Raw genomic sequence first — 23,458 nt, forward strand, 5'->3', positions numbered from 1 at the left:
TCTCTCTCTCCCCGTGTTTGCGTGGATTTTTCCCCGGGTCCTCCGGTTTTTCCCTCCACATTGATAATATAATTAATCAACATCACACGTTTAGAGTATTTGGCTTCTGCTGTCAATTTCCACGTGATGATAGGCCACTTCGTTGAGCTATCATTTGCGGCCAGGTCCCTTCTGCAATAGAGCTGTATAGCTCAGCGGACCTCACCTGGTAAAACAAAAACAGTTAATAGCTTTAAGTCCAATGTGCACTGCTGGCCACTTACACCATGGCCGCATCCGCACACACAAATTAAAGCCGGTACTTAATATTTAAAAAAAAATGTAGCAGTTCACAATAAAAACTGTTTTCACTCTTCCGCCCGCGCCGCCCCTACTCCACCAGTGCCCGAGCCGCACGTACGAGCCACAGCTGCGCTCGACGCGCGAATTCCCCGACGAGATGCTGGCGTTCGCCCGCTCCCACCCCCTCCTGCACGACACGGTGCGGCCCTCGCGCGGCCGCCCGGCCTTCACGCTCGCCGGGGCCGCCCGCGTCACCGCCATCGCCGTGGACCGCGTGGAGGCCGACGACGGCCCCTACAGCGTCTTCTTCCTCGGCACGGGTACGCGGGGGAGAAGTCGCCGCGACAGCCGGTGTCGGTGGCCCGGAGATGTTGACTGCCTCGCCTGGTACACAGCTGGTCGTGGGTTTTGCTCCCGTGCACAAAAGCAATTCGGGTCGTCCGAAATTTCCTATCTCAGCCTCACGTTGGATTGATCTGAAAAATTGGGAGCATGTCCCTCAAACGCAGCCTCGCGATCTCATGAATGGGTTGGCGGGCCAAGCATCCGCGATCTTGATCGCTGCGTTCACATTGCACTGGGCAGACCCCCCCCCCCCCCCCCTTCCTCCCTCCTTCGGGCCCACACTGGTTCTGTTGAGGAGCTATGAATGAGTTGCTCTCTCCGCTGGGCCCCTCCGTGCCGTCTGCGGCCCCGGTGTCTCCTCTGCTGCCCCCCCCCCACCTCCCAGCCCCACCGCCCCCCCACCACGCTGAGACGCGTGTTGATTTTGCCTCCGTGCCGCGCGGCAGGGGACGGTGGTTTCTGGCTGCCAATGCAGACAGCGCGCCAGAACTTGGCACCGATTCCAGCGCGGTCAAGTGAGGTCACGTCGGCGTTTAAGTCGCAGTTGGCTCGGGCGCAATGCCGGAGTCGGCCGCGTTCATTTTTGTTGGATACGAATTTTTGTCGTGTCGGACAAAGGCCGAACAGAGAATGGCTTGACGACGGACGTAAGAGGCTGGTGCCAGAAAGACGTGGCCACGACATGAACTTGAGCATATTGGCACGAGACGGAGAGGAATGTTTAAACAAATGACGAAATGTGCAGTGGACACCTACGGGTTATCTGCCCATGGATCGTGATGATGATGATGATGACGAATTTCTCATGAGTTCAACATCATCAGCAGCAGCCATGGTGCATCCACTTGCTCTGGATGAAGGTCACCTCTCTCGTCACAGTGACATTTACATTATTTCAAAAATATAGAAAGAGTTATTATTTTATGACTGGCATTAGGTGAGGTATTTTGTCAGTTAAAGCAATTTACAATTTGACATAAACAGAAACTAATAATCAGGACAGTACAGTATAATCAATGGTTTGTGTATTTAAATGGTAGTGTTTTGAAATGTCTGCAACATTATACATTGCAACGTCGCCCTTACTGCGGAGACTTGGCAGGACCCTCTTGAAAAAAGTCTTAAGACTCTCTGAGGCTTTGGCCACAAAGCCTCACAGAGACCTGGCCACAAGTGATAGCTCTAGGAAGTGGCTTATCACGTGGGAATTTATAGCAGCCAAACACTGTAACCACATGTCAATTCATGGAGGGGGGAAAACCCGGAGGACCCGGAGAAAAATCCACACGTCCACTGGTAAAGAGAGACCCGCAAACTCCAAATATCCAGGCATCGTCAGGGTCGGGATCGAACCCATGACCTCCTGTATACGAGGCGAGGTAGTTAACATCTCCTAGCCACCGTGATGATGACAGAGAGAGAGAGACACGCAAACTCCAAATATACAGCAGCAGGCGTCAGGGTCGTGATCGAACTCATGACCTCCTGTATACCAGGCGAGGTAGTTAACATCTCAAAGCCACCGTGATGATGATGAGAGAGAGACACGCAAACTCCAAATATACAACAACAAGCATCAGGGTCGGGATCGAACCCATGACCTCCTGTATACCAGGCGAGGTAGTTAACATCTCATAGCCACCGTGATGATGACAGAGAGAGAGACACGCAAACTCCAAATATACAACAGCAGGCGTCAGGGTCGGGATCGAACCCACGACCTCCTGTATACGGGGCGAGGTAGTTAACATCTCCTAGCCACCGTGATGATGATGAGAGAGAGACACGCAAACTCCAAATATACAGCAGTAGGCGTCAGGGTCGTGATCGAACTCACGACCTCCTGTATACGAGGCGAGGTAGCTAACATCTCCTAGCCACCGCGGCGCCCACGGTGGCGAGTCGGGTAGACTGAGCAGCGGCGCGACGTCCCGAACCGCCGTGACCCCCACGGAGACGCTGAGTCATCGAGCTGCGATGCGCAGCGATTGAGGGCGACAGCGTGTCCGGTTGTATACAACACGGGGAAGTAGGGCGGGCGAGGGTGGCGATTATTAGAACAGAGAGGGAAGGTCAAAGGGGGTGGGGTGAATGAGAGAGGCGGCTGTTAAGGAAGGGTCTCTCAGCTCTTGCATTTGCACATTGTAGCTTTGAGCGCGTATGTTCGTATTTATACAACACATGTCACTGTAGTAAGCATAGCCAGACTATGGATCCAGCACTGCCCCCTGCACTGCCCATTCACGGACCATATCTACACGTATAAAGTTTCTAACTTCATATTGCCATAGGGCAGAAGAATGGAAAATAAAGTGCGTATTTTAAATGTGTTAATATATTTCCTGTGTGTGCACGTGTCTCTGTGTATGGGAGCGGTCGTGTAGCGGTTAGCGCGCTGCGCTACGAACCTGGCCACCCGGGTTCAATTCACGCTCACGGCCAACACCATTGATGATTATCTGTACTGGTCATGGGCCTCCTCTAGGTCGACTCAGCCTCAAATGAGTATCTGGTGTGGTGTGTAAACATCGCCACTGGAGAGACAAAGGTGGCCGGGCATGCTGCTGGTCACCCACCCCCTCGTGCGCCATGCCGGCATTAATCGGTGCTCGCTAACAGCACTTGCCCCTACGGTCTGTTAAAGTTATACGGGGATCTTTGTCATCGTCTTTCCTGGATTAAGATGCTGGCACGGTGCTCAAGGCGATCAGCATCAGTAAGAGCAGCTGGGAGGCGGAGGAGGTCATTCTGGAAGAGCTGCGAGTCTTCAAGGTGTGTAGCCTGCGTGACGGTGTGAACTCATACGTGTGAGTCTGGAGGGTGATCCGTTTATAGATACTCCACTAAAATAAGGTACCGAAATTATATTTCTATGGGCAAATCAGTTTCAAAGACAATGCATATATAATTATCAGAGCGTGTTTGTTTGCATTACCACCACATGTACGTGTAGTTAATGCAGACTTCATTCCTTGCAAAAAGGTTTCTACTTGGTGTTTGAATATCTTAACACCTGTAGTATTGCCAGAAAGGGTAAAACCTAATAATAATAGGGGTTTTCCCCTTTTTTCATGCAACAAAACTGAAACCTTTTTACAAGGATTCATGTCTGCATTAACCACAATACCTGCAGTCAAAATGCACATAAAGCCGTCCCTTGGTGTGGACCAATCAGTTTCAAGGACAATGCATATATTATCATAGTATGTTTTTTTGTTTGCATTTTGACTGCAGGTATTGTAGTTAATGCAGACATGAATCCTTGTAAAAAGGTTTCAGTTTTGTTGCCAGAAAAAGGGGGAAACACTTATTATCATTACATTTTGGTACTGACAAAGGAGGTCTAATGATGTAGGGTAAAACCTATTCTTATTTTCCCAATAATCTTTCAATGCCCTCGACAATCTTAATACATACATTCTATCCCTTAAATCTGTATCTCAATCGTTTAATACACTCTGCCCAACAAAAGCCAGCCAGATTTGCTTACAGCATTCAAACGGGGCCATTATAAATTTTGAATTCAAACTTTCGTGACCGCAGGAATTTATATTCTCGGTTCAAATTCTTGGCTTTCGCACCTGATGATGGACGCTTGTGTTGCGCCCGAAACGTCGCGGTTTATTTTATTTTATACCTACGTGACTTTACCGAAAGAACCAAAGATTATTCCTGGTTCTTTCGGTGAAGTCACGTGGATAGAAAACAAAAAATACAAATAATAAAAAAATGAAAAATAAAAATTGAAAATAATTACAGATCATCCTGTGCATCTTCATTTGTTGTAAGAGTCAGGCACACCCAAAGACTCCCACCTTGTCGCGTTACCGGACGGTGCCTCAGTGGTGTGCTGTGAGCAGTGCCATTGGGGGGGGGGAAACAAAAGCAACAAACCAACTCAAGATGTTCATCAGTAACATCCTGGCCACCAAAAAAGGGGAAAAAAAAGTATAACTCGTCATAACGTACTCGAGTGTTACGAACGTTAGCATTAAGACCCACATTCCTTAAGTGATATGTCGAACATTCAGTGCAGGGACTCTTTTACTTACGAACATTCGACTTACGAACTTTCAGAGATGCGAACAAACCTGTCCATATGTCCAGTTGCTTGAGGAGTTCCTGTACTATATTAATATTTTTTGGACCCACTTACCGCATTTATGGCGACTTCGTTCATAACACTGCACACTCTTTTTATACGAAAAACAACAAATAATAATCGTAGAATAGACAAGGTACACTTACTTTTCACGCCGATGGTTGTACAGTGTAGATGCGCGATGGGTTACGGAGCATGCTGCTCTGTGTAGGTCCGATACCACATTACAATCCGCAATCCCTTCTCTTCGCTTCGATTTCAGTACTTTCCATTTACATTTGGGTTTCCAGGAATGCATCCCGGGCCTAAACCGAAGTATGCCTGTAATAGGGGACGTTTTGGCTAATACCCTTTCTTCACAGAGACCGCTGAGACAGATTAGGTAGGAAGAGTTGGAGACGTCACTTTACACTATGGCGCCTGATAATAGTTAGATTTAAACATATATATGTTTCTTGCTAAAATAAAATCATTGGCACGTGAATGGTTTCCTATTTGTAGTTATTTCATTAGATAAAACTCTTCAATAATCAAAATTTATTATTAAAGACGCGATTTATTAAAAGAAAAATTATTAAATGTTGCTAGCACGTTGCATTATGGGAATATTGTGGGGGGGGGGGGGTGGATTCTGACGTTTACCGGCTGATTACCCTTGTGGCACGCTCACATTCCTCGCAGTGGCAGATGGGGCCTTCTGGTCCGGTCGTAGGACTGATAACCCCTTCACTTTAAAGTCACAAAGCAGAAAATCACGAGAACGTAAACTAAAACAATCAAGTGCTGGAGGTCACATGGGGGAGCCATCCTCCTCTGACCAAGGCCGTTTTGGTAAAGGAAGAAGACTGACCGACCCTCCCTCGACCTCAACGCGGACACACGAGGCGATCGCCGTAGAGTTGTCCACGTAGGATATGAAAATGATCGCTGGAGAGGATAGGCTGCCATTCCACTGTCAGGAGCTGGATCGGTACCATCCTGGCCTCTCTGGTAACACCCAAGCGTTTGATGAGTGGTGGTCACGTGCTGATGAGGAGATAGAAAGTGCCTCTGCAGGCCACAAATCTAAAATCAGCCTTTGAATGGGGATCTGGTTTCCAACCCCCCAGGGTCAGGTCTTCTGGGACCGAGAACCTCTCAGCCCAAACAACATCATCGGGAGAGGGGGGAGGTAGCTGATCCTGCAAGGGTTTGCGGAGACTCAACACTTGGAAGAAGTAGCCACCGCCCGTGACAGCATGCCGACAAGACATGAAAACAAATAATTAGGGCAAAACAGTCACGAACACAGCTTTAGTACAGTATAACGATGTGTGGCTTTTTTGTTTTTGTTGTTATTCCATAACCCCTCTTGTTGTGCATACATATTGCAGGAGCCAACTCCGATCTTGTCTCTGAAAATATCGCCGAAGCGGGTGAGTTCCACAAGCGCCACCACCACAGCATCACTAGACAGTGGCGAACAGTCACCCTGGTGTCACGTGACTAGACAGTGGCGAACAGTCACCCTGGTGTCACGTGACTAGACAGTGGCGAACAGTCACCCTGGTGTCACGTGACTAGACAGTGGCGAACAGTCACCCTGGTCTCACGTGACTAGACAGTGGCGAACAGTCACCCTGGTCTCACGTGACTAGACAGTGGCGAACAGTCACCCTGGTGTCACGTGACTAGACAGTGGCGAACAGTCACCCTGGTGTCACGTGACTAGACAGTAGCGAACAGTCACCCTGGTCTCACGTGACTAGACAGTAGCAAACAGTCACCCTGGTGTCACGTGACTAGACAGTGGCGAACAGTCACCCTGGTGTCACGTGACTAGACAGTGGCGAACAGTCACCCTGGTGTCACGTGACTAGACAGTAGCAAACAGTCACCCTGGTCTCATGTGACTAGACAGTAGCAAACAGTCACCCTGGTCTCATGTCACTAGACAGTAGCGAACAGTCTCCCTGGTCTCACGTGACTAGACAGTAGCAAACAGTCACCCTGGTGTCACGTGACTAGACAGTAGCGAACAGTCACCCTGGTCTCACGTGACTAGACAGTAGCAAACAGTCACCCTGGTCTCATGTGACTAGACAGTAGCAAACAGTCACCCTGGTCTCACGTGACTAGACAGTAGCGAACAGTCACCCTGGTCTCACGTGACTAGACAGTAGCGAACAGTCACCCTGGTCTCATGTCACTAGACAGTAGCAAACAGTCACCCTGGTCTCACGTGACTAGACAGTAGCAAACAGTCACCCTGGTCTCCTGTCACCAGACAGTAGCCAACAGTCACCCTGGTCTCATGTCACTAGACAGTAGCAAACAGTCACCCTGGTCTCACGTGACTAGACAGTAGCAAACAGTCACCCTGGTCTCACGTGACTAGGCAGTAGCAAACAGTCACCCTGGTCTCACGTGACTAGACAGTAGCAAACAGTCACCCTGGTCTCACGTGACTAGACAGTAGCGAACAGTCACCCTGGTCTCACGTGACTAGACAGTAGCAAACAGTCACCCTGGTCTCATGTGACTAGACAGTAGCAAACAGTCACCCTGGTCTCACGTGACTAGACAGTAGCGAACAGTCACCCTGGTCTCACGTGACTAGACAGTAGCGAACAGTCACCCTGGTCTCATGTCACTAGACAGTAGCAAACAGTCACCCTGGTCTCACGTGACTAGACAGTAGCAAACAGTCACCCTGGTCTCCTGTCACCAGACAGTAGCCAACAGTCACCCTGGTCTCATGTCACTAGACAGTAGCAAACAGTCACCCTGGTCTCACGTGACTAGACAGTAGCGAACAGTCACCCTGGTCTCACGTGACTAGACAGTAGCGAACAGTCACCCTGGTCTCATGTCACTAGACAGTAGCAAACAGTCACCCTGGTCTCACGTGACTAGACAGTAGCAAACAGTCACCCTGGTCTCCTGTCACCAGACAGTAGCCAACAGTCACCCTGGTCTCATGTCACTAGACAGTAGCAAACAGTCACCCTGGTCTCACGTGACTAGACAGTAGCAAACAGTCACCCTGGTCTCACGTGACTAGGCAGTAGCAAACAGTCACCCTGGTCTCACGTGACTAGACAGTAGCAAACAGTCACCCTGGTCTCACGTGACTAGACAGTAGCGAACAGTCACCCTGGTCTCACGTGACTAGACAGTAGCAAACAGTCACCCTGGTCTCATGTGACTAGACAGTAGCAAACAGTCACCCTGGTCTCACGTGACTAGACAGTAGCGAACAGTCACCCTGGTCTCACGTGACTAGACAGTAGCGAACAGTCACCCTGGTCTCATGTCACTAGACAGTAGCAAACAGTCACCCTGGTCTCACGTGACTAGACAGTAGCAAACAGTCACCCTGGTCTCCTGTCACCAGACAGTAGCCAACAGTCACCCTGGTCTCATGTCACTAGACAGTAGCAAACAGTCACCCTGGTCTCACGTGACTAGACAGTAGCAAACAGTCACCCTGGTCTCACGTGACTAGGCAGTAGCAAACAGTCACCTTAGTCTCATGTCACTAGACAGTAGCAAACAGTCACCCTGGTCTCGTACCAAATCCCCGCGTGTCAATTATTTGTTTAATGGAAGCCAGGGCTCGTTTTGTCGTCTGAAAGCAGAGAAAATCCACCGCGGCTGAGCTCTCGCCCGTGGCATGTAGCAGGCACGTAACGCCGGTGTTGCTGTATTCGTAATGGTTAGTTGGCTTCTTGATTAGCTAAACCACCTACATTTGTTGCGTGCCTTTACTCTTGACGAAAAACTGTTTCTTTTTTTTGGCTGCACTGCTTGGATGTATCTGCCGTTAAGAAGCAAGGGGGCAGCTCATTAAAAAAAAAAATTATAGGCGACAATTATGATAAACGCCTTAATGTATATTTGTAATTTTTTTCGTGAGACATTGCAGAGTATTGAGTATTGTAACCGAGTTATTTTCCGAAGCACGACTGGGGCTGTAGATGTCTCCAGTAATGTTAAAATGAAGATAATGTTAACAGGATGTGAATAGTTGTTATTCGGTGGCTTTCACAAGAAGCCCTGACGAAAGAGCATCGCATTGTCTCAAATAATATCTGTCATCACTTGAGACATCTCATGCTGCGAAAATTCAACATTTGGCTACGTTTTCAAAACGGACACATTCATGCCTAAGAGGCAGTAAGGAAAAGCAAGTCCCATATTTATTTTTAATTTCGCTTTCAGCCCTAAAAGCTAACATTTTAGCACAGAATAAAATATTTATTCTGTATCCCTTAACCGGAACACGGTAATCAACTTATTTTTATTCGCAATAGCCGTGACGGTCACGAGATGCAGCAAGGATTTGGCCATTACATTGAACATTCAGCGCTCTACTAAATAAATACAAATTTAGATGTATAAGGCACCCGTTAAAAGTGGATCTCAAAGCTTGGTGAATGTAAGGGTTGGAAAAGTCGATCAAATCAAATCATGAGCACATTTCCCATTCTCACCATTCGTGGAGCGCAAGGCTATAACGGAGGCGCCGTGTTTCACGGACGGAGGGGGGCAATGTTGGTTACCGTGCGTTGTGTTCACCAATCAAGGTGATCTGCAAATCATTTTCACCTGTGGCCCAATGACGCTGACACACGCGGCCGAATTACGTCGCGGGATCTCAAGCGCCTGCTGTGATGCAGGCGGCGGCACCGCGTATTGCATGGTCAATGTATGGTTATTGTATGGTTATTGTATGATTATTGCACGGTTATAGCACGGTTATCGCATGGTCAATGTACCCGCGGTATTAACCGGGGCGACCGGTGGGCTCTTCTGTAACAATCTCATGCGGCTAGCGGGCAAGGGCGCTACTGTGGTGTTAGTCTGTGGGAACCCTGTGCGAGTCTATGGGTCACTACGTGAGAAAACGCCCATGACAAATCCACTGCCATCACATTCTTGTTTCTCAGTGGGTCCATATACGTGTCTACGCGAGTCTATGGGTCTCTATGCGAGTCTGTGAGTCTCTATGCGAGTCTATGGATCTCTATGAGAGTCTGTGGGTCTCTGTGCGAGTACATGGGTCGCTATGCGAGTATGTGGGTCTCTGTGTGAGTATGTGGGTCTCTATGCGAGTCTATGGGTCTCTGTGTGAGTATGTGGGTCTCTATGCGAGTCTATGGGTCTCTGTGTGAGTATGTGGGTCGCTATGTGAGTCTATGGGTCTCTGTGTGAGAAAACGCTGATGACGAAGCCGCTGCCATCTCAATCCAGTTGCTTAGCGAATCCACCTGCACGCATCATCACACAAGACCGGAAGCACCACGAGGTGGACTTTGTCGCCCTCTTTAACCTGGAACCACGAACCGCCACCGCTACTGCGTGTACGATGCGTCGAGCGGTTAACCGAGCGTTCTGTGGTGTCCCGAGCGCAGCAGCAGCTGTACGTGGCTTCCCGCACCGGCGTGGCGCAGCTGTCCCTGCATCGCTGCTCCAGCTACGGGCGCGCTTGCTCCGAGTGCTGCCTGGCACGCGACCCTTACTGCGCGTGGGACGGCACCGCCTGCACGCGATACTTCCCCACCGCTAAGCGGTAAGTCCAGCCACGGGTGGCGCAGGACTAACCGGAGGATCAGACCAGAGAAAAGCAGATCAAACCAGAGCAGGCTGGATAAAACCAGAGAAAAGCAGATCAAACCAGAGCAGGCTAGATCGGACTAGCTCAGCCCAAAACAGCCTACATTGTATCAACAATGAGGCAAAATCAGCTGAGACCACATGAGCCCAGACCAGAACAGTACCGACGAGATAGGACCAGACTAAACTGGATCAGATTTTCTCAGGACAGGCCAGAGTTGATCAGACCAAACACGATCACAGTCTAGATAAAGCCGTTTTGCACTTTACAAAGGGAAACAAAATAAACCTAGACTAAAACAGCCTTCACCAAGTCCAGAGCCCTGAAATTCACCAGCTTAACAGGCACCAGCACATGACTATGATGCTTTGAGCAGATTCTAGCAGAGCACATGTCATTAAACGCAACTTCAACGGACACGTTTTTTCCAGTGCTCCCATGTATTAATATTGTTTTTGTGTGTTTTTCTCTTCAAGTACAGAAATAGTGTTTTCCATATCTGCAGTGCCAAACTGGACACACCACACCAGCTTCTTATTTCAGGCTGCGAGAACTTGCGGGAAGACCCATACAGTGAGGGAAAAAAGTATTTGATCCCCTGCTGATTTTGAACGTTTGCCCACTGCCAAAGAAATGATCAGTCTATAATTTTAATGGTAGGTTTACTTGAACAGTGAGAGACAGAATAACAACAACAAAATCCAGAAAAAACGCATGTCAAAAATGTTATAAATTGATTTGCATTTTAATGAGGGAAATAAGTATTTGACCATCTCTCAATCAGAAAGATTTCTGGCTCCCAGGTGTCTTTTATAAAGGGAACGAGCTGAGATTAGGAGCACACTCTTAAAAGGAGTGAGTGCTCCTAATCTCAGCTTGTTACCTATATAAAATACACCTGTCCACAGAAGCAATCAATCAATCAGATTCCAAACTCTCCACCATGGCCAAGACCAAAGAGCTCTCCAAGGATGTCAGGGACAAGATTGTAGACCTACACAAGGCTGGAATGGGCTACAAGACCATTGCCAAGCAGCTTGGTGAGAAGGTGACAACAATTGGTGCAATTATTCGCAAATGGAAGAAACACAAAAGAACTGTCAATCTCCCTCATCCTGGGGCTCCATGCAAGATCTCACCTCGTGGAGTTGCAATGATCATGAGAACGGTGAGGAATCAGCCCAGATCTACACGGGAGGATCTTGTCAATGATCTCAAGGCAGCTGGGACCATAGTCACCAAGAAAACAATTGGTAACACACTACGCCGTGAAGGACTGAAATCCTGCAGCGCCCGCAAGGTCCCCCTGCTCAAGAAAGCACATATACATGCCCGTCTGAAGTTTACCAATGAACATCTGAATGATTCAGAGTACAACTGGGTGAAAGTGTTGTGGTCAGATGAGACCAAAATGGAGCTCTTTGGCATCAACTCAATTCGCCGTGTTTGGTGGAGGAATGCTGCCTATGACCCCAAGAACACCATCCCCACCGTCAAACATGGACGTGGAAACATTATGCTTTGGGGGTGTTTTTCTGCTTAGGGGACAGGACAACTTCACCGCATCAAAGGGACGATGGACGGGGCCATGTACCGTCAAATCTTGGGTGAGAACCTCCTTCCCTCAGCCAGGGCATTGAAAATGGGTCGTGGATGGGTATCCCAGCATTACAATGACCCAAAACACACAGCCAAGGCAACAAAGGAGTGGCTCAAGAAGAAGCACATTAAGGTCCTGGAGTGGCCTAGCCAGTCTCTGACCTTAATCCCATAGAAAATTTGTGGAGGGAGCTGAAGGTTCGAGTTGCCAAACGTCAGCCTCGAAACCTTAATGACTTGGAGAAGATCTGCAAAGAGGAGTGGGACAAAATCTCTCCTGAGATGTGTGCCAACCTGGTGGCCAACTACAAGAAACGTCTGACCTCTGTGATTGCCAACAAGGGTTTTGCCACCAAGTACTAAGTCATGTTTTGCAGAGGGGTCAAATACTTATTTCCCTCATTAAAATGCAAATCTATTCATAACATTTTTGACATGCGTTTTCTGGATTTTGTTGTTATTCTGTCTCTCACTGTTCAAATAAACCTACCATTAAAATTATAGACTGATCATTTCTTTGTCAGTTGGCAAACGTACAAAATCAGCAGGGGATCAAATACTTTTTTTCCCCTCACTGTATACCAATGCCAATATTGTCATGTACAGCTGGGAATTGAGCCCACTTCACTAGGATCTTAGTGCCTTTTGCTACCCACCACCACCACCACCACCAAAGACAAAGGTCCCCCATATAGCCTTCACAGATATTTGGGACAAGTGCTGTTAGTGAGCACCTATGAAGGCCGGTACGGCACACGAGGGAGTGGGTGGTCAGCACCATGTGCAGGCTCACCATTGTCTTTCTTCCTAGTGGCGATGTTTACACACCGCACTAGGTACTCATTTGAGGCTGAGCCGACCTAGGGGAGGCCCAGGACTGGTTCAGACAATCGTCACTGGGTGTTGGCCGTGAGCGGGAATGGAACTCGGGTTTTTGTCTCCCACGACACACAAAGACACACACACACGTGCGTTGTTCATACTCCTGTAACTGATGATCTCGTGACTGACCACGTGCGTGCGTGTGAATGGGCAGGCGGGCGCGCAGGCAGGACGTGCGTCACGGTAACCCTGCCACACACTGCTGGGATCTCAACGGTGCGTCCTACTCACACTGCCACACACACACATTCACCACACACACATTCACCACACACACATTCACCACACACTGCACCACACACACATTCACCACACGCTGCACCACACACACATTCACCACACACACACATTCACCACACACACACATTCACCACACACTTCACTACACACACACATTCACCACACACACATTCACCACACACACATTCACCACACACACATTCACAACACACACATTCACCACACACACATTCACCACACACACATTCACCACACACACATTCACCACACACTGCACTACACACACACATTCACCACACACACATTCACCACACACACATTCACCACACACTGCACTACACACACACACATTCACCACACGCTGCACCACACACACACATTCACCACACACACATTCACTACACACACATTCACCACACACTGCACTACACACACACATTCACCACACACTGCACTACACACACACATTCATCACACGCTGCACTACACACATTCACCACACACTGCACCACACACACACATTCACCACACACACATTCACCACACACACATTCACTACACACTGCACTACACACACACATTCACCACACACTGCACTACACACATTCACCACACACTGCAACACACACACATTCACCACACACACATTCACTACACACTGCACCACACACACATTCACCACACACTGCACCACACACACATTCACCACACACTGCACCACACACACATGCACCACACACACATTCACCACACACTGCACCACACACACATTCACCACACACTGCACACACACAATCACCACACACACATTCACCACACACACATTCACCACACACACATTCACCACACACTGCACCACACACACACACATTCACCACACACTGCACCACACACACATTCACCACACATTCTAGTCACGTAGGTAAAATAAAATAAAAGAAAACAACTAAATTAAATCACGACGTTTCGGAGGCAACACAAGCTTCCGTCTTCAGGTGGAACAGTCACAGCAGAATATCTGTGTCAAGTGCACAGCTCTGAGACAGCCGGGATTATATATACAGGTTAACGGGGGGGAGGAGCCAAGAAGGGACGTGGGTGGGGGGGAGGGCTGAGTTAAGCCGCCTTGTGTTAAACTGCAGGGGGTTCGGGGGGAGGGGTGGTGCACTGCGCGAAAAGCGGGTAAAACCTCCTTTTGTTATGCTGCAGGGGGTGTTTGGGGGGAGCGATGGCGCGCTGCACAAAAGCGAGTACAGCCCCATTTTTTGTTAGGAAGCAATGGAAATGGCTGTACAATTATAAGGCAGATAAAGTTTGGCATACAACCCACTGAGAAATGGAAATGGCTGTACAGTTACAAGGCAGCTAACGTTTGACTTGATTTATAACATCTTTCCAATGGTTGCTTAATTTGAAACCATCCTCTCGGTTGAAGTTGTGTCTGTGTTTGTATATCTGGATGGCTTCATGGACAAATCTTTGGTAATAATCGGGAGGTTTGCAGAGAACTTTGGTATCGGAGAAAACAATGTCATGAGAACCCGCTATGTTGAAACAATGATCAGCCACGGCCGAAGAATTCGTTCTGCCGTGTTTCAAATCTGATTTGTGCTCGCGGATTCGGTCAGAAATATGTCATTTCGTCTCCCCGATATAGCAGTCACCGCAGGTACAACTCAATTTGTAAACACCGGGGTACTGTAAGTCAGGAATGACATCCTTTACGGATGGGATCAGATCACGGATTTTGTGTACTGTATTGAACCGGACCTGGATCTTGTGTTTGTTTAGAATTGTCCACTTGACACAGATATTCTGCTGTGACTATTCCACCTGAAGACGGAAGCTTGTGTTGCCTCCGAAACGTCGTGATTTAATTTAGTTGTTTTATTTTATTTTACCTACGTGACTTTACCGAAAAAAACAAAGCGTATTCACCAACAACAACAACAACCGCCATTCACCACTAAGTGGCGGTGACGTCACCACGACGCTTGTGCCAGGCCATGTGCACCTTGAGGCCACGTGAAGTGTCGAACGCCCGCGGGCAGGAGGTCACGGGGCAGACCGTGCCATGGGTCGACTGACTAAGATGACTGAGATGACTGGCTGATGCACCACCTGTGCCCGCTACTGTGCCAGCCTGCTGTGCTTTAGCCACCCGGCGCTCCGCTCGTTGTTGTGAGCATCGCACCTCCGCCCTCCGTTGTTGTTGGAGGGCGACTACCTCCAACTGCCCAGTAGCGTCCTTCACGAGCCTCCTCCACAGAGGCCGATCTTGACCCCGCTGGTACCAGTCATCGGCAAGTCCACTCAGCTCCACGTCCTCCTGTACCACATCACTCCATCTCTTCTCTAGCCCGTGCCGCGCCCATTTAGCCCCCTCGATCCGGCCGAACAAAAGCTGTTTCGGCATGCGGTGGCTAGGCATGCGGGCTACATGACCCAGCCAACGCAGCCTTGCCTGCCGGAGGAGCTCACCGATGGGACCTTGCCCAAATCTTTCAAAGATTTGTGAGGTCCTCACACAATCCAGCCTGGTTAAACCCAGGATGGATCGTAGGCAGGCTAGCCTAAATGTTTCTAACCGGCGAAGATGTTCCATTAGGGGGGGTCCACGTTTCGCAAGCGTAGAGAAGGGAGGGAATGACCGTGGCCTAGAAGACCTGAAGCTTAGTGCGGAGCGACAGACCGGGTAGCTTCCACACAGCGTTACGCAACCGATGAAAATATATTGCCGCTCGACTGATTCGGAGTGAGGCCTCTGCTGTTAAACTGGAGCCGGTCATAAGCACACTGCCCAGGTATGGGAAACTCTCCACTCTCTCCACAACTGTCCCATCACCGATTTGGAGTTGTGGGGGTGAAGTGTCCAATGGTACAAAATACCCAGGCAGGTGCTTAGTTTTGGTGGGGCTGATGGTAAGGCCCCATCTCTTAGTGGCACGCTCTAGTCTCAGCAGCAGCGTCTCCAACTCCTCCTCTGAATGAGCAGCTATTACCAAATCATCGGCATACATAACGTGGTTGAGCAATAGGGAGCCATCCCTTGACCCCACCCGGGCATCGATCAGCCTCCAATTATATCTGTACCATATGGAGATTCCCCCGTACAGCTATTGAAGGTTTCACGAACTATGTGGTCAAAATAGATGTTAAATAATGTGGGAGCCAGAGGACATCCCTGTCGCACCCCAAGGTGTACAGGGAATGGCTCTGATTCCCGGCCAAGTAGTTTTACCCGGGCCCGCTCACCATCATGAAGGTCCTTAATTATCGTGAGCAGAGGGTCAGGTACTCCAAAAGCATGAAGAATAACCCAGAGCCCAGGCCTACTGATTGGTACCATAGGCCTTGACCAGGTCAATAAAGCAGAGATGTAGGTCTTGCTGGAATTCCCTGCACCTCTGCTGTAGCAGACGGACATAAAATATGGCATCTGTGCAGGACCGCCCTTTCCTGAAACCGTATTGGGGCTCCGCAAGCCTCTCCTCAGCGTGCCTGGCAAGGTGATGTTGAATAATCCTTGCCAGGACCTTTCCCTGGCACACTGAGGAGTGAGATGCCCCTATAGTTGTTACAGTCTGTGCGGTCCCCCTTCTTAAAGAGGGGGACCACCAGGGCATCCTTCCAATCCTGCGGAACCCGTCCAGTGGTCCAGACTGTTGTTATGATGTCATATTGGGCAGTCTGTCCACAAACGCCACCCTCCCTCAGCATTTCGCTTGGGAGATCATCTCTGCTCGCTGCCTTTCCTGGTCTCAGACTCCGGATCGCCATCAGTACTTCCTCAACAGATGGCACTTCAGCCAGCCACTCACAGGGGTGACTTCTTCCAATATTTGAGGTACCGCAGCCTCATCAGGGTCATCCTCACTTTGTGCCACGATGTTTTCCTGGCAGAGGGATTTTCCCTCCCCCAGGACCTCACAGAAATGCTCAGCAAATCTGCAAACCTGTTCCTGGGGGTCAGAGATTGGATCACCGTTTTTCCCCTAATGATGGTAATAGGTGTGGTGCTGCAGGTTACTTTTTTGATGGCGTTCAATAGAGATTTGTGATCGCGGGTCACTGTGGCAGACTCCATCTCCTCAGCAACCCGCAATCACCACCCATCCTTGCAGCGCCTCACGGCTCTCTGGCCCTCCGAGCGAAGGCTGCGGTAACCCTCATTCTCTGACGTGGGATTCTGTAGCCGATGACATTGGGCCTGTCGCTTTTTCTCAACCATCCTGAACACCTCCTCTGTCAGCCAGGGTCTCTGGGGAGGTCTGGACCGTGTACCCAAAGCAGCTATTGCAGCTGCATGAGTCACAGTCCTAAACCTCGCCCATTTACCCTCGACATCAGGAGGAGTAGGGGGCAATGCCAACCCCAGCCGCAAGCGATGATGAAATTCTCGCTTGCAACTTTCATCAGCTAACTGAGACCAGGTCACTTTAGAGTGGATTGGGGTCCTGGGTGTACACCCACCACCGGAGTGGAAGAATGGCAGGCGCATCTTACAGATGACTAGTCGATGGTCAGAGGGCAGATCAGCTCCACGGTAGGTCCTGGTGTCAAGGACATGGGCTCGCATCCGCTGGTCCATCACTATGTAGTCCAGCAGATGTTCTTGCTTGGACCCGGCATGCATCCATGATGTTGTGTGGATGCGCTTATGCCGGAACAGCATGTTGGTAATTACAAGCCCATGGGCTGCACAAAAATCTAGCAGCCTCCTACCGTTGTTATTGAGCTAATCTGGCCCATGCCCTCCAATCACTCCACACCAGGTGCCAGCATTATGACCAACTCGGGCATTGAAGTCACCCAACATGATGACTCTATCCTGAGGGGCCACATTAGCCAGCACCTGTGACAGGAGGTCAAAGAAGGCATCTGACTCATCGGCTTTGCCTGCATCCCTCCACGGATGTTCGTCTTCAGTGGGGGCATAAGAAACCACGACCACCACTCCTCGCCTCCGGTTGATGGGAAGGCGAGCCCAGAGTAGCCTGGGGCTTACAGCTTCCCACACCTCACCGCCACTCTCCCACGCCCCCTTCATTCTTTTGTTTAAAAGAAGAGCCACACCCTGTTGTTTGGCAGTCTGCTACCCTGAGTAGAGGACTGTCCACCCCTCATGGTGGCAGGAGCCAGAACCAGTCCACCGGACCTCCTGAATGCCACAGAAATCCAGGCGGTACCGGTCCAGCTCCCGGCAGAGGAGTGGCAGCCTCTCCTCCGCAGTGAGCATTCGAACATTCCACGTGGCCATCCGTAGTGGCTTTTCATTGTTTCTGGAGGAGCCCCGAGGGTAGAGATTCAATTTCCTGGCTCCGCCAATTGGGGTTTGGCCAGGAGACGTCATAGACGCCTGCCCCCACGGGGCCTCCGGCACAAGCTTATTAGTTACATATTTCAGTCGTAGTTTAGTGGTGATTAATTGAAGGTGGAGGGGTTACCAGCCCCTCGCACCCGTCCAGAACCCCCGTTTAGCCACTGTGGTGGACAAAGATGCCATGAGGGGAGGAGCCAATCGGAATTGGCCCTCCCCCCACAGCACTGTCCACGACAGAGTTGCCCATCCGGCACCGCAAGGGGGTAGGGGGTTGTTTTGCCGGAGTATTCACCACACACTTCACCACACACACATTCACCACCACCCAGGGTTTCTCTGCAGCGCTGCAAACTCAGAGTCGCCAAGTCTGACGACTTTTTTTCGAGTTCTCCTAGAAACATAATATCTCCAATGTGGAAAACACGGCAATTTTGTATTTTCCACCATAAACAAAGAATCTTTGTATTAATAATAAACTATTATTACGCGCACATATTTTATAAACTGGATACATCACATTCTGTCACGGTCACTTATTCCTCAAACCTCGTACACCCCTGCCACCTCAATAATTCGATTATGTCACCATATTTTTTAAACTATGTGGAGCGCCTTGAGTGGAGGCACTCTATGGATATACAATTAGATAGTTCGATTAAACGATCATGGAGTGCTTTACTCCGTGTAATATTTGATCAATTGTCTCATAGCATGATTCTAGGTCTATCTTGATTATTTTGTCCAGGTTTGGGAATGTTTAATGGTTTGATTGGCTGCAAAATATTTTTAGAGTAAACTAAAATATATATTTTTAATTTCACCAGGTAAGGTCCACTGAGCTATGCAGCTCTTTTACAGAAGCGACCTGGCCACAAATGATGGCTCAACGAAGTGGCTTGTCACGTGGAAATTAACAACAGCCAAAATACTCTAAACGCATCTTTCTAAATGTGGAGGGGAAAACCGAGAGGAGCCGGGGAAAAATCCACACAACCACGGGGGAGAGAGACACGCAAACTCCAAGTATGCAGGCGTCAGGATCGCGATCGATCCCACGACCTCCTGTATACCAGGCGAGGTAGTTAACATCTCATAGCCACTGTGGCACCCACTCGACAATCTCTTGGAGCGGCTCCCTGGTTGAACTATTGGAGCAGCTTTTATAAATCACCACCCCCTTCCACCAATCCCGCTGCCTCTATGCACCCAGCAGCATCAATTGGTTCACCACAATTAGCCGAGTGTCCTCTGAGACGAGGCTCTCTGGAGCTCACTCGAACGGAGGCCCGTTCCGCCAGTGGGTCGCGCGAGCCAGCTATTGCAGGGGCTGCGCCTTCATTTTTTCCCGTGAATTATTTATCACCGGGTGGAGGTGCCTTTTTTTTGTTTCTTTCGTTTTTCGTCTTTGGCCCCCAGTAAATGTGTCCCCGTGAATGCGGCGGCGTCGGAGCGAGGCGCGCGTTGATTTCTTGCTGAACGGCTGCCAAGACTCTCTCCCTCCGTCTCACTCTCTGCAGGCTGACCACGTGGTGTCGCCCGTTAATACACCGAAAGGCAACGAAATATGAACGAAATGCCCCCCCCCCCCCCCCGGAAAGGGCAAACACTGCGACTCGTTGTGTGGCCACCGCAGCCTTCAATAATAGCTATTTTATACTTGAGGCACTGTTTATACTTACGTTTATACTTGCGGCGCTGTTTATATCAAATGCTGCGAGTGAAGTGGGGGTGTTACCCGCCTACATCGACCTCCCCCCCCCAATCGACGATGTTGACTTTAGAGAGAACTATTCTTCTCGCAGAAAGAAATACACAACTTGTGAAGTGTACATAAAGCTTCCATTTCCAGCGAAATAAAAAAAACACACATTTTACTCTTTCTTGTTAAAACAACTACTACGCTGTAGATAATCGTAAATTACATTACATAGATCCTACAGGATATTTTTGCAAACTTAGATTTTGTCGGAATTTACTTTCATTTATTATTTAAACATTACAATTGCAGTATATTTATAACTCGGACAAATTCAAAGAGTTTTTGGTCTGAATTGTTGACAGAGAGTAATGCAAATAATATTCTGTCAGCCTTTTGTCATTCCCATTGCTGGATGAAGGCCTCCCCATGCTGGGATCAATGGGATTGTTTTAACCATGCTTCACCGCCCTGATCGGTGTGGGTTGCGGTTGGTGAGGGCAGGGGTCGGTGGCTAGGAGATGTTAACTACCTCGCCTGGTATACAGGAGGTTGTGGGTTTGATCGTGACCCTGACGCCTGCTGTATATTTCAAGTTTTGCGCATCTCTCTCCCCGTGGTCGCGTGGATTTTTCTCCGGGTCCTCCGGGTTTTCCCTCCACATTTAGAATCAACATCAGGCCGTTAACAGTATTTAGCTGCTATAAATTTCCACCCTCTTCGATGGGCTATCATTTGTGGCCAGGTCGTTTCTGAAAAAGCTCAGTCGGCCTTACCTGGTAAAATAAAACATAGTTTAAATAGAAAAAATAGTTTAGACAGCACCATGGCTAGGAATTCAAACTCAAGTCGCTGGGTTTGATAACCACTGCACCACCACTCTACCCCCACATGAATAGAATTCATGAACGGACCGGGTAGAGCGAGTCGCTCGCAACTAGAAGGCTGTGAGTTCAAATCCGGGTTGTGGGGTTGACTTAACCCATCATCTCTCCAGGATGGATAAAACGAGTACCACTTTGTGAGGAAGTTAACAGTGGTTGCCCTGTGGGTATATTATTCGCCGCGCCGCCCATTATAGGAATGTAGAATTTTCACCACTGGCCCAGGGCTGTAAACAGAATTCCCAGCTCATTTGGAGTGACGAGGACATGAGGTCACCTTGCACTGGCACCAAATGAAGCTCCTTAAAGTGCGCTAATCACTGCGTCACCACTCCCCCACAGCAAGTGCATTGTTACGGCACTATTATTTAAATATTAAACACATTCATTGGGCGTGCTGCGTTGGCAGTGGTGCACGATCACAATTAACAACGCAACACATTCATCAACTTTTGTTTACATTTATTTGCCAGGTAAGGCTCCACTGAGCTGCTATGTGGCTCTTTTTCAGAAGCGACCTAGCCATCACAAATGATAGCTCAACGAAGTGTCTTCATGTGGAATGTGCAGCAGCCAAAAACTCTTAAAGAATAGCAACATCAATGTGCTATGAAGAAAGGCCATAGCCCAAAGCGTCACCTATTATATATGCTCTATTTACTTTAAGGTCACATTGATATTGATGAATGCGTTGGGTTTTTGTTTGAAATTACTATTACGATAAATAGGGAAGTACGTTGGTGGGTCTGCGCATACTTTAAATACCTCTTTTTTTCCCCGAAATTTTTTATACTGGAAATGTTTCCTTTACAGTGGAGTGTTTTCCACGCACGGTCTTGCAGCTTTTGTATGAAAATGAGTAATGGTGAAAAAACGCCGATGGTATGCGCGTGCGCGGGACTCGCGCCTATTCCTCGGGGGAAGCCGTGGAACGCTTTTGTTAAGCAGTTACGGAGCAATCACATTGCCAGGATTCACAGTTAGCAACCGCTTGGACAGGAGCGCAGCACAATCGCGGGGGACGATCCTCCTCCTAAATTCCAAACGAATCCCACCGAATGTTAAAAGCGTGGCGTAAAACCAAAAAATCTGTGCGAATTCCTGCACAATCAGACTGGAATTTTAACAAAACTGCAGCCTATAACATTTTATAGTTGGGGGCCTATTTATTTATGTATTTGGTTTAGTGCCCCCCCCCCCCAAAATAATAATGGGTCTCAGGTGTAAATACCAATTGACTGGGAGAAATCTGGGCAAAAAGCACCGCGATTCGAGTGGGGTTGATTCATGATCAACAGCGTAGGTGTTTCAAGTCCCATTCTGGGGTCGACCCAGTACGATATCCATCCAGAGTCGATCGAGTGACTACCGACTGGGACTTCCTCATCATCAGCAGCAGCTAAGATCAATCCACTGCTGGATGAAGGCTTCTCCAAGCCATTGCTGTCTCACAGGATCTCGCGATGGAACAAATCTATCCCAGCTGCTATGCCTGAGCTGAGGGCATTCGTGTTAAACAACCGAATGCGTGCCCTGGCTCAGAGCGAGCGCTGGGCTAGTGACGCGCGAATCTCCATTGGCGCGATCAGAGGCAGGAGCGGTGGTAATTCCACGTTCCTATGGCAGCGGGCAGGTGCTCCACAGGGGGGGGGGGGGGGTGCAGTTGTTGTTGGTGTCGCACAAAGTGGGGCACTCGTGTGTGTGTGTGTTGACGTTGGCGGTGTGGATATGTAGGCTGATGGGCTGGGTTGATTCTTGATCGTTACGTGAACTCCAGACCTTTCATTTACATTCAAAGTAAATGGCATTATGATGATTATAATTAATACCGTCACCATGTATTATTTTGTGCACAATAACACACAGCAGTCTCTCTGTGTGTGTGAAGTTTATTTTATGTTATCCAATAGTGAGTTAAGCCCTCTAATCACAGCTCAAACCACATCGCCAGCCAGATGATACAGAGACAAAGGGAGACTTTAAATAAACTTTTTTTTAATCCTCCGCTTCATCCACAGAGGGAGAACACGTGGAGGAAAAAGTGGTGTTTGGGGTAGAGAGCAACGCCACGTTCCTGGAGTGCCGGCCAAAATCCCGGCAAGCGTCCACCACGTGGCTCGTCCAGCACCCGCGTGAAGAGGTGTGGGAAGAGGTGAGGTCATCGACAAAGCACGAACCACAACAGCAAGGACCCAGCACGCTCATCAATAACCCTGTGGCTTCAAAAGGAATAATTTATTTTAATAATATATTATTCCTTTTAAAGAATATGGGGGTGCCACGGTGGGTTAGATGTTAACTACCTCGCCTGGCATGCAGGAGGTCGTGGGTTGGATCCTGACTCTGACGCCTGTTGTATATTTAGAGTTTGCATGCTCTCTCTCCCCATGGATTTTCTCCAGGTCCTTCAGTTTTCCCCTCCACGTTTACAATTGACGTGCGTTTACAATATTTGGCTGCTACACTTTTCCACACAATGATAAGCTACTTCGTTGCGCTATAATTT

The 23,458-nt window shown here is 49.0% G+C and overlaps 1 protein-coding gene across 4 annotated transcripts in view; it reads left to right on the forward strand.

The window, feature by feature from the left end:
- LOC116952398 (semaphorin-3D-like) overlaps positions 1-23,458 on the forward strand; it is a 134,772-nt gene that overhangs the window by 98,829 nt on the left and 12,485 nt on the right. For all 4 annotated transcript variants that reach the window (XM_032971746.2, XM_076074163.1, XM_076074162.1 and 1 more), the window contains exons 12-17: positions 383-602; positions 3,311-3,399; positions 6,103-6,144; positions 10,126-10,283; positions 12,964-13,025; positions 22,971-23,104. In XM_032971746.2, the coding sequence (XP_032827637.2) occupies positions 383-602; positions 3,311-3,399; positions 6,103-6,144; positions 10,126-10,283; positions 12,964-13,025; positions 22,971-23,104 (705 nt within the window). The remainder of the gene's footprint in view (positions 1-382; positions 603-3,310; positions 3,400-6,102; positions 6,145-10,125; positions 10,284-12,963; positions 13,026-22,970; positions 23,105-23,458) is intronic.

This window comes from Petromyzon marinus, chromosome 46 (genome assembly GCF_048934315.1).
Source record: "Petromyzon marinus isolate PM22_M1 ecotype Great Lakes invasive population chromosome 46, UKy_Petmar_22M1.pri1.0, whole genome shotgun sequence".
In the NCBI taxonomy this organism is placed as follows: domain Eukaryota; kingdom Metazoa; phylum Chordata; class Hyperoartia; order Petromyzontiformes; family Petromyzontidae; genus Petromyzon; species Petromyzon marinus.